The sequence below is a fragment of the Mustelus asterias genome, chromosome 10 (genome assembly GCF_964213995.1).
Source record: "Mustelus asterias chromosome 10, sMusAst1.hap1.1, whole genome shotgun sequence".
Taxonomy (NCBI): Eukaryota; Metazoa; Chordata; class Chondrichthyes; order Carcharhiniformes; family Triakidae; genus Mustelus; species Mustelus asterias.
Window position 1 is genome coordinate 83,165,323 of NC_135810.1, and position 12,199 is coordinate 83,177,521.

Sequence of the window (12,199 nt, forward strand, 5' to 3'; positions counted from 1 at the left end):
TTATGTAGTTGAAATATGGAGATTTCGAAACTAATTTGATGAGTCTTCCTTTGATGATTCGTGTCCCATGTTGCCCCTTCCCTTTCTAAGAAAATTAGGATAATGCTCCAACTGTGAAATATTTTATGGACATGGAGGTGGGAGCAGAGTGTGTATGTGCGTGTGCAAGTGGGCGTGCGTGTGCGTTCGTGCTCCTGCAGGACATTAACAGTGCACCCAAGAGTGTAAAACAGTGGTTCTCAAATCTTTCTTGCCCTTTTTTTTCAAATTTATTAGTAATCAGAATCTAGTCCTCCATGCGTCCCATGGATCCCTGTGTGCTCCATTGCAGAGACCAGGAAAACATACCTGGCCAAAATAGTATTTTTATTGCAACGACACTTCTTTAAATACAGGGTTTCTAGTTATTCTTTCACTAAAGACTTCAATAGAATCAAAATTTCTCGCCTTGGAAAAAGCTACAGAAATCTGTGCTAATGTACAAGCACTGGGTTTGAAATGGTGCCGAAAAATAAACACATTGCATGCATAGCGCGCTCAATGTTTAATTGACTGCATTAGATGGAATTGAGATTTTAAAAAATTGACGTGTTAAAATTGTGGTTAGCAACCACTTCACTAAAACAGTATTTTTCACCTCAGCCAGTTTATCACATTTCTCGGAAGTAATTCTACAGCTTTTGCACCCAGCTATCCAATCAAGTGTTCTCCTCTTAAGATTCTTCACTGGTGAGAGAATGTGTAATAAGCAAAAGCCATTCATCTACTTTAGTTTGCACTGTGGGCAACTATCCATAAAGAAAGAAAAGATCAATTCGGCTGTGGCATGGCTTTTGATGTCCCGAAGCATCTTGTAGAATTAATTATCAGGTGCAGTTCTGTGGGATAAAGTGCCAACCCCTTTGTGCAGAGCAAATTTCCACAAATTGTTGTTAGCAGCCACTTCCCTGAAACAACTTGCATGGCAGAGATTAGCCGTGTCACACCTGGTTGTAAACAGAGGCCCTTGTACCTTATTCCATGTGCCTCACATTAGATAAATGAGATATATATATGATAAATGTGTGCAGTTTTACAAACTTGTCATTAATTTTGCATTTAAGTGGTGCTGATTTGTTTGTGTCTGATCCCACAGAACTTGATCCTGTTGAAAGAGCTCCCATCAGAAGAATGTGCTCTTCCATCAGATGATTTCTCCATACTTGTGAAGCCGCTCTTGTAAGCAGTATTTGGTTCCCCTGCAGGGAGTTTATGTGGATAGCAATCAGGAACTTGGGTGGGAAACCATGGAACCCCTGTAACCAAGATCCCAAAATACCTTCCTTGCAGACAAAACTTTGCACAAGGGATTATTTGATGCAGATACAGAGTGGCTGAGATGCACAAAATTGCATTATCCAGCACTAACCTACTGATGAGTACAAAAAATGTTGTAAAAATATTCAGTGTCAGAACAAGCATCTTAACAAAATGAACCAGTTGACTAGTTAACTGTAAAAGTTCCAATTTCCACGAAAAAAGTCAACGTAAATATTTCTTAAGGACTCGGTGATAATCGGAAAAATAAGTGGGCTAGATTAAATAGTTGAAGTTCATTTAAGTGTAAGAATTCCTTTTTTTGGGATTAATAATGGATTTTGTACCACCTGGTTGGAATCTTATTGCACATTTGATTTCTGAGAATCTCACAAAAATTTAATTATTCCCTGATAGAAATTGTCCCGAAACGATTTGAAACTGTCAGTGAAAATGTTAGTTAAAGCAGACTATCAGCATTCCAAAGCATAGGTCATATTATTTATGTACTCTTTAACTTGCATTTTCAAGTTGTTTTATCTCTCAAATTGATGCAGAATTACGCAAACTCCTGTACAGTTAGATTATCAACAGCTTTGAAGTGTAATTTTAGCAGTCACTTAACAGGGATTTGATATTTACTGATTTGTAAGTTTAAACATTTTATAATTGCAGCCTCTGATCTGTGCAGGGACTTGTGTTCCATGTATCGTTGTGATCAAGAGGTTTGCTCAGTGATCCTGATGCACATTCTCCCATTACTAACCGTACAAGGAATTGACTCTGATGAAATGACAGATGTCCAGGGGAAACTACTGAAGACAATTGGAGCATTCTGGTATGTGTACTTTCTTGGCCCCACCCTTTCCACAAGACCTTTTCAGGCTATGTTTTTTTACTGAAAGCAAAGTCTAAAAATTCTCCCTCAGTGTGTAGTTTTGAGATTTATGGAAGTAAATGTGTGTGTATATATCAATGCGTATGTTTATCTGTAATAGGCACCTAAGCAAGGAAGGAAAATGTAATGCACAAGTGAGAGCTGCTTTAGTAAGATGCATGAAAGCATTACTTGAGGTGAGTCAATTAAATGTATATTCTGATATTCGGGTAACACATTAACAAGATTTAGCAATTGTTTAGATATTTCAGTGCCACAACCGCAACTACCACTATATACAGGACCTCCTACTCATCCAGTCGTCTCTCTGTAGTTCAAGTTTTGAGATTTTTATATAACTCTATTAGTTTTACGTGGCTGGGTGTATGTGCATATATGGCCAGGATGTAGAGACTCCACCTTCCATCAACGTCAACAACCTTGCTCTGGAGATCGTCGACATATCTTGGATCAACAATTAGCATCGACCTGAACCTTGATACCAAACTCAGCACCAGGATTGTCAAGGCTACAGTTCTCATGTCAAAGTTGAGAGGTTGAGTATGGGCCAACAGCAAACTAACCAAGTCTGTGTGTACCAGACTTGTATTCTATGCACCCTCCTTTACACAGTGAAGCATGGATAACTTATGCAAACCAAAATAAGCAGCTGAACAGCTTCCATCTCCACTGTTTCAGATGAATATAGGGCATCTCTTGGCAGGACACTGTGCTGAATGTAGAAGTATACCAGCACACAAGAATTCCCAGCTTGTTTGTCCTCTTGAGTCAATGGTGACTTCAATGGCTAGATCATGTGTGCCAAATGGATGAGGGCCGCATCCCCAAAGACCTGCTCTATGGCAAGCTTTCTATCAACACAAGACCAACATCTGGAATACAAAGACGTTTGTAAGCGACACCTCAAGTTGACCAGTGTTGGAGTCGATGCATGGGAAGTCCTTGCTGCTAAGCAGTGTGCCTGGAGCCAAGCAGTCAGAAAGGGCCTGAAAAAAGCAGAGGACAAAAGAAATGATCAGATGGTGGTAAAGAGAGCTCACTCAAAGGGGAAATATCAGTCGGCTTTGGGCCAGTGCTATTCATCTGTATCAGCTGCGGCATCCACTGCCACTCTCAAATTGGCCTCTAATGCAGAAGTGACATACACCTCATGTTCAGTCCATTGGCTGCCAAGGTGGAGAGATGTCAGAGAGATAGAGGTGGCTGGGAGGCAATGTTTTGTTTTGTAATGCATCTGTGAAGCGCCTTAGCATGCTTTATTGCATTTAAGGTGCTATATAAGTGCATGTCATTGTTATAAGACAGTCACAGGTTCTGGACAAAACCAAAATAAAATTGTTAACAATATTAGCCTCAGTGATTTGGAAGTGCCTGTTCCAAAAATCAGTTTGGAGAATCAGTTTTATAGCCTACATCTGATGTGCAAAGTGTTAGGTTTGTTGGTCCTGTAATCTTTGTGTGTTTCATAATTGATGCAATGATGTGTTATAGTAATGTTTAGTTTTGTTTAGGACTTGTTCTGTTTCTCCAGAAAGATCCACATTCCAAATGGACTGTACTCTCCATCAGAAATGAAGAGTTGCCTGTCTCTGAAGTCTACACAGAGTTCTTAACAGATACTCACCATCAGGTTCGCATGCTCGCTGCCATGTCTGTTAGCAGGTAATCTTTCTGGGTACTAATAAATGCTTAATGTTATAGTTGAAAGGTTTTGCAGTTTTGGAACAAGTTTGATCAAATTAAACTTGATTGCATATACCAAATGGGTTTCTGGCTTTTACAAATTGGAGGATTAATATCAGTTGACTGGTTTATGGTAACAGATGTAAAACACATTCTTTTGTCTAGCCTTTTGAAAGGAGGATTAATATCAGTTGACTGGTTTATGTAACAGATGTAAAACACATTCTTTTGTCTAGCCTTTTGAAGTTTTTGTGTACTATTGAGAGAAACAAAATATTTCAGAGCTATTTCACTGGAGTTGGTAAAGCATTTTGTTCATCAAAACAAAAGATGGGCATGTGGGAAAATAAGCAGTTTTTCTTTTTATCCTGGTGTCAAGTCTAACTTTTTGATGTACGCCCCTTATTGCATCAATGTGGTTTTGTTTCATCTTCCTACATCAGCCTTTTTATGACCCTCTGAATGAGGTTACCAATTGTGCTAAATTGTGAGTAATTTTGTATTGCACATCCTTGGGAACCAGTTGGAAACTTGTCTGCATTATTTCAGTTGTGGTTTAACTGCAACAAAGGTAAACTTCCTCCCCCCTCTTTCTTGACTGTCTGCAGTCTTTGATGTGGTTAACCACACCATCCCCCTCCAACTCCTCTTTATTGTTGCCGGCTATGTGGGACTGCAGTAACCTGGTTCCATTCTTAGGTCCCAACTGTACCTAGAGTATCACTTACAACGGCTTCTCTTCCTGCTCCCACACTCTTCTCTCCAACGGCTCCAAAGATCTAGCTTCTGCTTCTTCCTGTTTCTCATCTGCATGCCACCGTTTGGTGACACCATCCAAAAGCACAGACTTGGTTTACACATGAACTCTGATGACTGCCAATTCTACCTCCCCACCCCCCTCTCCTGACTCCTGCATTGTTGCTAAATTAACAAACTGTTGATTGAACACTAAGTTCAGAATGAGCAGAAATTTCTTCCAGTTAAGTCTTGGGAAGACTGAAACTGTTGTTTTTGGTCCCCACCTTAAATTCTATTCTCTAGCTACCAACTCTATACCTCTTCCAAGCTACAGTCTGAGATTAAATCAGTGTGCTCACAACCTTAGTGTCACATTTGACCTGGAGAGAAGCTTTTGACCGCATATTTGCACCATCAGTAACACCACCTATTTCCCTCCGTGACATTGTTTCACATCATCCGTTTCAACTCCTCTGCCGCTGAAACTCTGGGGGCAATTCTCCCAAAAGTGCTGAATTGGCAAGAAAACAGGTCTAGATCACAACTGTTTTTCAGTGCAACTTCAGACCTGAATCTCCCCACTCTGTGCAATGCAGAGGTCACAATTATGACTATCATTAAAAACCCGGTGCGGGGGGGGGCCTATTCGCGCCGCAGTCTGACAGCTCTGGAACTCTGTGCGTGCACAATAGCCCCAATCTGTCAGTCTCCCCATGTGTTGGCCAGCTCAATCGCTGGCCAGCCCAGGACCCCCACAGTGCTGCCTCTCCAGCCTCTCCCCCCCCCCCCCTCCCAATCCCCAGGCCAGGGCCCCCTCCCCATCCCGGAGTGCCCTGATATCCAGCCCTGCCCCCCACCAGCAGTGGCGATTTCCCCCCCCCCCTACTCTAAACCACACCGGAGTGCAGTATTCCTGGCGGGGTGGGAGATGCTATCTCATAGTGATAATCACATGTAAAATAGATTTAAAATACATTTTTAAAAGATTTACATCACATCTCTTTTCCCGTCAGTTTCCAGCGCGGTCCCAACTGCCACTGTTCCCTGGTTCTGGGAGACGTGCATGTGTTTCCCACTAAATAGCCGACATCCGATTCTCCCAAACGGACCCGCCAGAAAATTTGCGGGTCGCAATGGGAGAATTGCCCCCTCTAATTCATGCCTTTGTTTCCTATAGACTTGACCACTCCACTGCACTCCTGGCTGGCCTCGTACATTCTACCCTCCATCATCTTACAGTCACCTAAATCTCTGGCAGCTGAGTCTAAAATTGCAGCAAGTCCCATTCCCCTGTCACCGGTGTGCTCACTGATCTACATTGATTCCCAGTCAAGCAAGATATTGTTCTTAAAATTGTTGTCCTTGTTTTCGAATTCCTCTATGGCCTCGTTCCCCCCCCCCCCCATCTCTGTAATCTCCTCCAGCCCACAGCTCTCTGAGATATCTCTGCTCATCTAATTCTGATCTCTTGAGCATCCTCGTTTTCAATCACTACCCCATTGGTGTCTGCATCTTCAGTTCCTGTCGTCCCAAGCTCTGGATACCCCTCCCCACACTTCTCCAGCCCACCGCCGTCCTCAAGGGCACTTCTTAAAGCCCACCCTTTCGAGCAAGCTTTTAGTCATTTGACCTAATATCACCATATGTGGCTCGGTTTCATTGTTTGTTTACTATTGCTCCTGTGAAGCATCTTGGGATATTTTATTACGTTAAAAGTGCAGTATAAATATCAGACGTTGCTGCTGTTGTCTGAGTGAGACGACTTTATCCTATATGTCTGGGTGGTATTCAATCCGGAATCACAAAGGTGAAAGGTCAGGATTCTAATCCGTTACATTCTGACCTATTGAACCTGTATTTTCTATACTCAGATACTTTGTATTTCTATCACCAAGTTAAATACCTGTTTGTTTAGTGATTTGGAACTTCTAGCAAAAGCATAACTATAGCATTCTGATCGCGACATCTCATGAAATGTGATCACTCATTTTTGAACAATTCATTTCACTCCAGACTATTCCAGGAAGTCCAGATGCAGGATCAATCTGTACAGCTAAAAGCCATTCCTGGGAAATTGCAGCAGAAGGCCTTTGAAAATGTATATATGAAAGTGCAAGCTGGAATGAGATTTCAGGTATTGTTGTTTCTTTCTTTCAATATGATTTCAAACATGCTCACTTTTTACTATTCTCTAGTTTAGTTCATGTACATCCTTGCTAAAATCAAAGGAAGGTCAGTTGATCCTATTTGGAGAAGTATCTTCCATTCTGTCCCTTCAGTCTGCCATTGGTTGTTGGCTCATGTTCCATCTTCTGTTATACACCTCCCCCCGCCCGCCACCCTCATTTATTTCGCTTAATTGATGCCCTTGATATTTTTTTGTCGAACAGAAAAAAATCTGAAATTCCACTGTTATAAATTAATTTGATTCAGTACCATTGAGCTCCTTCCTTCTGAGATGTAGACTATTGTTGTGATTCTGGATCCTGACATTACCTACCATTAAAACAAACATCCAGGCCTAGACCTCCGGTTCTCCACAGGTTGTATCCCAGAAGATGTGCTAGCGGACCTCTTGGAAGTGCTCACAAAAAGACAGCACAGCAATTGCTTGGGTACTTCTGTTGGACAATTAGCTGCGTCTGGCATCCTCCAAAACAGAACAGTACAGCACAGAACAGGCCCTTCGGCCCACGATGTTGTGCCGAGCTTTATCTGAAACCAAGATCAAGCTATCCCACTCCCTATCATCCTGGTGTGCTCCATGTGCCTATCCAATAACCGCTTAAATGTTTCTAAAGTGTCTGACTCCACTATCACTGCAGGCAGTCCATTCCACACCCCAACCACTCTCTGCGTAAAGAACCTACCTCTGATATCCGTCCTGTACCTCCCACCATGAACCCTATAGTTATGCCCCCTTGTAATAGCTCCATCCACCCGAGGAAATAGTCTTTGAACGTTCACTCTATCTATCCCCTTTATCATTTTATACACCTCTATTAAGTCTCCCCTGAGCCTCCTCCGCTCCAGAGAGAACAGCCCTAGCTCCCTCAACCTTTCCTCATATGACCTACCCTCCAAACCAGGCAGCATCCTGGTAAATCTCCTCTGCACTCTTTCCAGCGCTCTGATCTAAATCAGAGACTTTGGAGAGTTCCAATACACTGAGTAGAATAGTTACCCAGGAAAAAGTTAAAAACATTAAATCCAGTTCTAACTCCTGGGTGACGACAAAAGATAAAGCCATCATAGTCCCAGATGTCCATAGGCTACTCTCCCCTTAGAGGGGGAGAGCTGACTGGTGATGATTTAACCTAAGGATCACCACACCTCAGGTGAGGGGCAAGGTTGAGAATGTGGGCCTTCGTGAATAATCTCAGCCAGTTTGGGAATTGAATCCATGCTTGTTGGCATTGTCTTGCATCACTAACCAGCTGTCCAATCAATGGAGCTAAACCGACCTACTGACCAAGCCAACTACACTCCCCCTGACCATCCAACTACCCTCCTGCCCCTGACTCCACCCCCTGGCCATCCAACTAACTTTCGACTCCACCCCACTGACCAGCTGACTAAACCCCATCTCTCAAAGCCACCCAGCCCATGCTAACCTCTCATCCAGTTACCGTACACATTTAGCTTCTCCCCTAACTTGTCAGTGTTTTTAAACAAAGGGACATTTAAATTTACTGCAATGTGGCAGCTAGTGCAGAAAAAAGGGGACGTGGCTTTCTTTTTTCCCCAAACGCTCCTACACTACACGGAAGGACTCTTGGAGCTGCTGCGCACCACATTTTTCAGCAGGCCCAGGTTGAAAGTCTAGGCGAGAAATGTGAAACTCTAGTGTAAGGTAGAAAAATAGGAGAGGAATGATAATCTGATGGTGGCTGTCATTCCATGCAGTATTTGTCCCATGATCTTTGTTTTTCTTTAAGTTTTCCTTGCTCTGATTTGTTTTTGCTGCATAGTTTACTTGAAATACAAAATTGTGAAAGATTTGCACTGCCAGGTTCTTCATTTCTGTTTTCAGCATCTCACTGTAAAAAGCCACATTTCTCTGGGTTTTCTTTATTTTCTTAGTTTAACTTCACTGGCCAGGAAAACCTCTACTTTCTTTCCAGTCTCTGTGAAGTTAGCTGAGTTGACCTTGCATGGTAATAGGAGCACTACATTTAGCCTCAGCAAGAAATGTGCATATGTGAACATCAAATTAGGGTGAGATATGATAACCCCATGCAGTTGGAAAGCCTACTGAGACTCACTGGTGGAATGTTTTCAACTGAAGTGTGAATGCCTCCATGGGAAAGTAAAAGGAAAGAATCGGCAGTGAATCTTTTTTAAAAATCACTTTTTCAAACAAAATTCCATGGTTAATTGAAAAGATTTCAAATTATTAAATAAAATTTAATATAATCTATAATATAAATTTTATGCCAGTAGCACTCACTGTTATCTTTGCCTATAATTAATTCCGAACTCCAGTGGAAGTGCTTCTGAAAACGTATTGTATGTAATTATAACTTCCCTCCTGATCCAATTATTCTTTATACTCTAACCCCATTTCACCTGAAGAGAACGCTTGATTTCCTATGGATGGTGTCTTGACACATGCCTTTAAAAGGCCAGATAACATGATATCTCAGATGGTACTCCATATCGGTAGCTCCCTTTAAGCAAGATGACAGAACAAGTCAGATCAGCTTTTTTTGTGTGATTCATTTTTTTGGTAATCGAGTCGTATATTTCATTTTCTTCCAACCAAACACTCCAATGCGTTAATAGCATCAGTTTTCCCCTTCCTCCACCCCCTCTCTCCCACAGAAGATCTTCCTTGCCCTCACTCCTGTCTTCAGTGGTCTAATTTCCATCGTTGTGTTTAACTGTCCTCATGACTTATTTTTCCCTATCTATGTAACTTTTCCCAGTGCCACAGTTTTCCCATTCAAATTCTCCATTCCTCTGACTTCAGGAATTTGTGCGTCTCCAGTCTGCCTGTCCACCTCCATGCTTTCACGCACCTTAGACACATGTCTTTGACCCAAACATTTGGTCACCTCTCCCAAATATTTCCTTTAGCTTGGTGCCCATTTTTTTCTATGATTCTCTATGACTTATGTGTTCTGTTATATAAATGCAAGTTGTGTATGTATACCTGTGTATTAAAGTACAGTCTCCTTGTTTAAACTTCTCGGTCTTTCCTCAGAATTGTGCAGAGGAACTCCAGGATGAGAAGTGCAACAGAAGAGCTACGTTGCTAACAGTGATTTCATTGATCATGTGCTGTAGTCCCATTTGTGAAAAGCAGGCCTTATTTGCAATTTGCCAGTCACTAAAGGAGAACAAACTGGATCCTACACTTGTTAAAAAGGTAACTATTGTTGCCAGCTTTTTAAAAAAAAACTGTAGATGATTGTATGGTGATGCTCACTTTTTCTTTTTTTTTCATTTTTCCTGTATTAGGGTACAACCTTTTCATCATTTCAAACCTGTTCAGCTGACAGGACAGCACATTCGTTTGCACTGAGTGCCATTTCAAAACTCTTCTTGTGAAAATGTGACCCATGCAGGTGTTAGCTGTTTTCCCCTGTACATATATCAGCTTCTGCATCAAGGGACAGACTGTGTGTCACTGTGTACCTGAGGTAGCAGAATTTGTCAACTGCTTCCAGCCGGTTGTTATTTAGTGCAATAAGGGACAGAGATGCAACACTATGTCCCATGACTTACGCTCAGGGAAAACGAGTTACAGGCATGGGAGAGACATTTCATGAGTCCTTGCAGCTAAATTTCAGCCTGGGCAATTAGCGCAGCATCATCAGTGTAGAGGAGTTCTCTGCTCAGGATGTGATGTATTTTTGACTTCACTCTCAGTCTTGTTAGATTGTAGAGCTTGCCACCTGACATAGTGTACAAATAAACTCTTTCCATAACTACAGGGAAGGCAAAGGTTAGGAGCACAGTGAAGAAGATGCCTAAGAATGTGGGGGCTAGGACATAGCCCTGTTTCACTCCATTCTTCACTCTGAAACTGTCAGAACTGGAGCTATCAAACTGTACTATGCAGTGTATGTTGTCATGGAAGGAGCGGATAAGACTGAGGATCTTTGGTGGACAGCATATTTTTCCCCAAATCTTGTAAAATTCTGCTCTGATGGTGGTGCTGAATGTTTTGGTGAGATCTACAAAAGGAAGGTGAAGAGGGTTTAAACCCTATTCCTACCCTTCTCTGTAGTTGGTGAAGATACAAGAAGATCGTGTCCAGAGTAGATCTGCTAGCATGGAAACTACACTGTGCTTCTAAGTGCACTTGGCCTACAAGTAGATGGAGTTTTTAAGTATGATCCTAACAAAGGCCTTTACCATGACGCTAAGGATAAGATGCCCCTGTAGTTGTTGCAGTCTCCTCTGTTGCCATTGTTTTTGCATACTGATAATTTTCTTCTAGAACAGAGCCTACTTTCCAGCAGGGAAGTTCTTAAAGATACGGCAATTGATGGGAATTTCCATATTTGAGCAGTTTGGCTGGAATTCCATTGTTGTTGGGTGCCCTTCTGTTCGATAAGCAGTCTAAGTATGGTCTTCTCAAGCTTAAGTGATGAAGGTTTTTCGTCAACTCTTCCATGACAGGAAGTTGCAGGAAAGAGCCCAATGCAGACTGGGAGATGTCCATCTCACAGAAATACCGTTCACATTAGTGTTCAGCCCAGCAGGACATCTATTTACTTCTGTCAGTGAGCACCATTAGATTGAATTAAGTGCATTTTTTTAGACTGGAGATCTTGGGTTGTTTTTAAACTGAAGTAAAAATAACAATTCCATGTTGAGTGGAACTGAATCAAATGTTTTGTGTTTGGTGGTGCACAAACAATCAATTCCTGGAATTGTATAATTAATTTATGGCAACCAATATTTTGCAATCGAACAGTTAAATGCTGGATTATGTCTTGTTGCCATGTTGTTCACATGAATCATGTTGCATACTTTCATGGTCTACCTGTAAATTTCAATTAGATTCTCAAGACTGTGTCGAAGTGTCTGAAGTATCGTAGTTTGGAAAGCTTCATGGTTTCCCATTTGGATTACCTGATCCACGAATGGCTGAGAATGACAGATTCGGGCTACAACTTGCCTACGTTTCCTTACATCCTATTAAACTGTTCCGATCTGGAAGAATTTTACAGGTAAATGGAGTGTTACCTCCTCTCCAAGTCATGCAGTAGGATACAGTGAAGGTTTTCATCTTCACAAAACACCCAAACACATTCAGTAGATGTTGCAGTCAATATGTGCTGAATGTTCCTGAAATATCTGATTACTAGTATGAGGAGCAAAGACATTACTTGAATCTCTCTCGTGATCAACAATGTTGTAATTTTTTGGTGCATATTTTGTATAAAGGGGCAAGTTAGCATTGATTAATCCTGTTTGTGTAAAGATGACATTGTTCAATGAAAAGCTACCCTTTAACATTTTAAAATGTCAAATTGAAGAATGCAGTGTCATCTACAATAATTTCCCAAGGACGCCCTTGCCTAATGTCTGTAGAATGTAAATACGTTGGGTTCAATCTTCCCGACTTTG

At 41.6% G+C, this 12,199-nt stretch overlaps 1 protein-coding gene across 3 annotated transcripts in view; it reads left to right on the top strand.

Annotated features, from left to right (window-relative positions):
• Positions 1 to 12,199, top strand: part of atm (ATM serine/threonine kinase) — a 135,885-nt gene that overhangs the window by 36,038 nt on the left and 87,648 nt on the right. For 2 of the 3 annotated variants that reach the window (XM_078222057.1, XM_078222058.1), the window contains exons 19-25: positions 1,136 to 1,218; positions 1,988 to 2,134; positions 2,295 to 2,370; positions 3,726 to 3,856; positions 6,629 to 6,749; positions 9,822 to 9,986; positions 11,630 to 11,799. The exons of the other annotated variant lie outside the window; for it this stretch is intronic. In XM_078222057.1, coding sequence (XP_078078183.1) covers positions 1,136 to 1,218; positions 1,988 to 2,134; positions 2,295 to 2,370; positions 3,726 to 3,856; positions 6,629 to 6,749; positions 9,822 to 9,986; positions 11,630 to 11,799 — 893 coding nt within the window. The remainder of the gene's footprint in view (positions 1 to 1,135; positions 1,219 to 1,987; positions 2,135 to 2,294; positions 2,371 to 3,725; positions 3,857 to 6,628; positions 6,750 to 9,821; positions 9,987 to 11,629; positions 11,800 to 12,199) is intronic. 3 annotated transcript variants of the gene reach the window in all.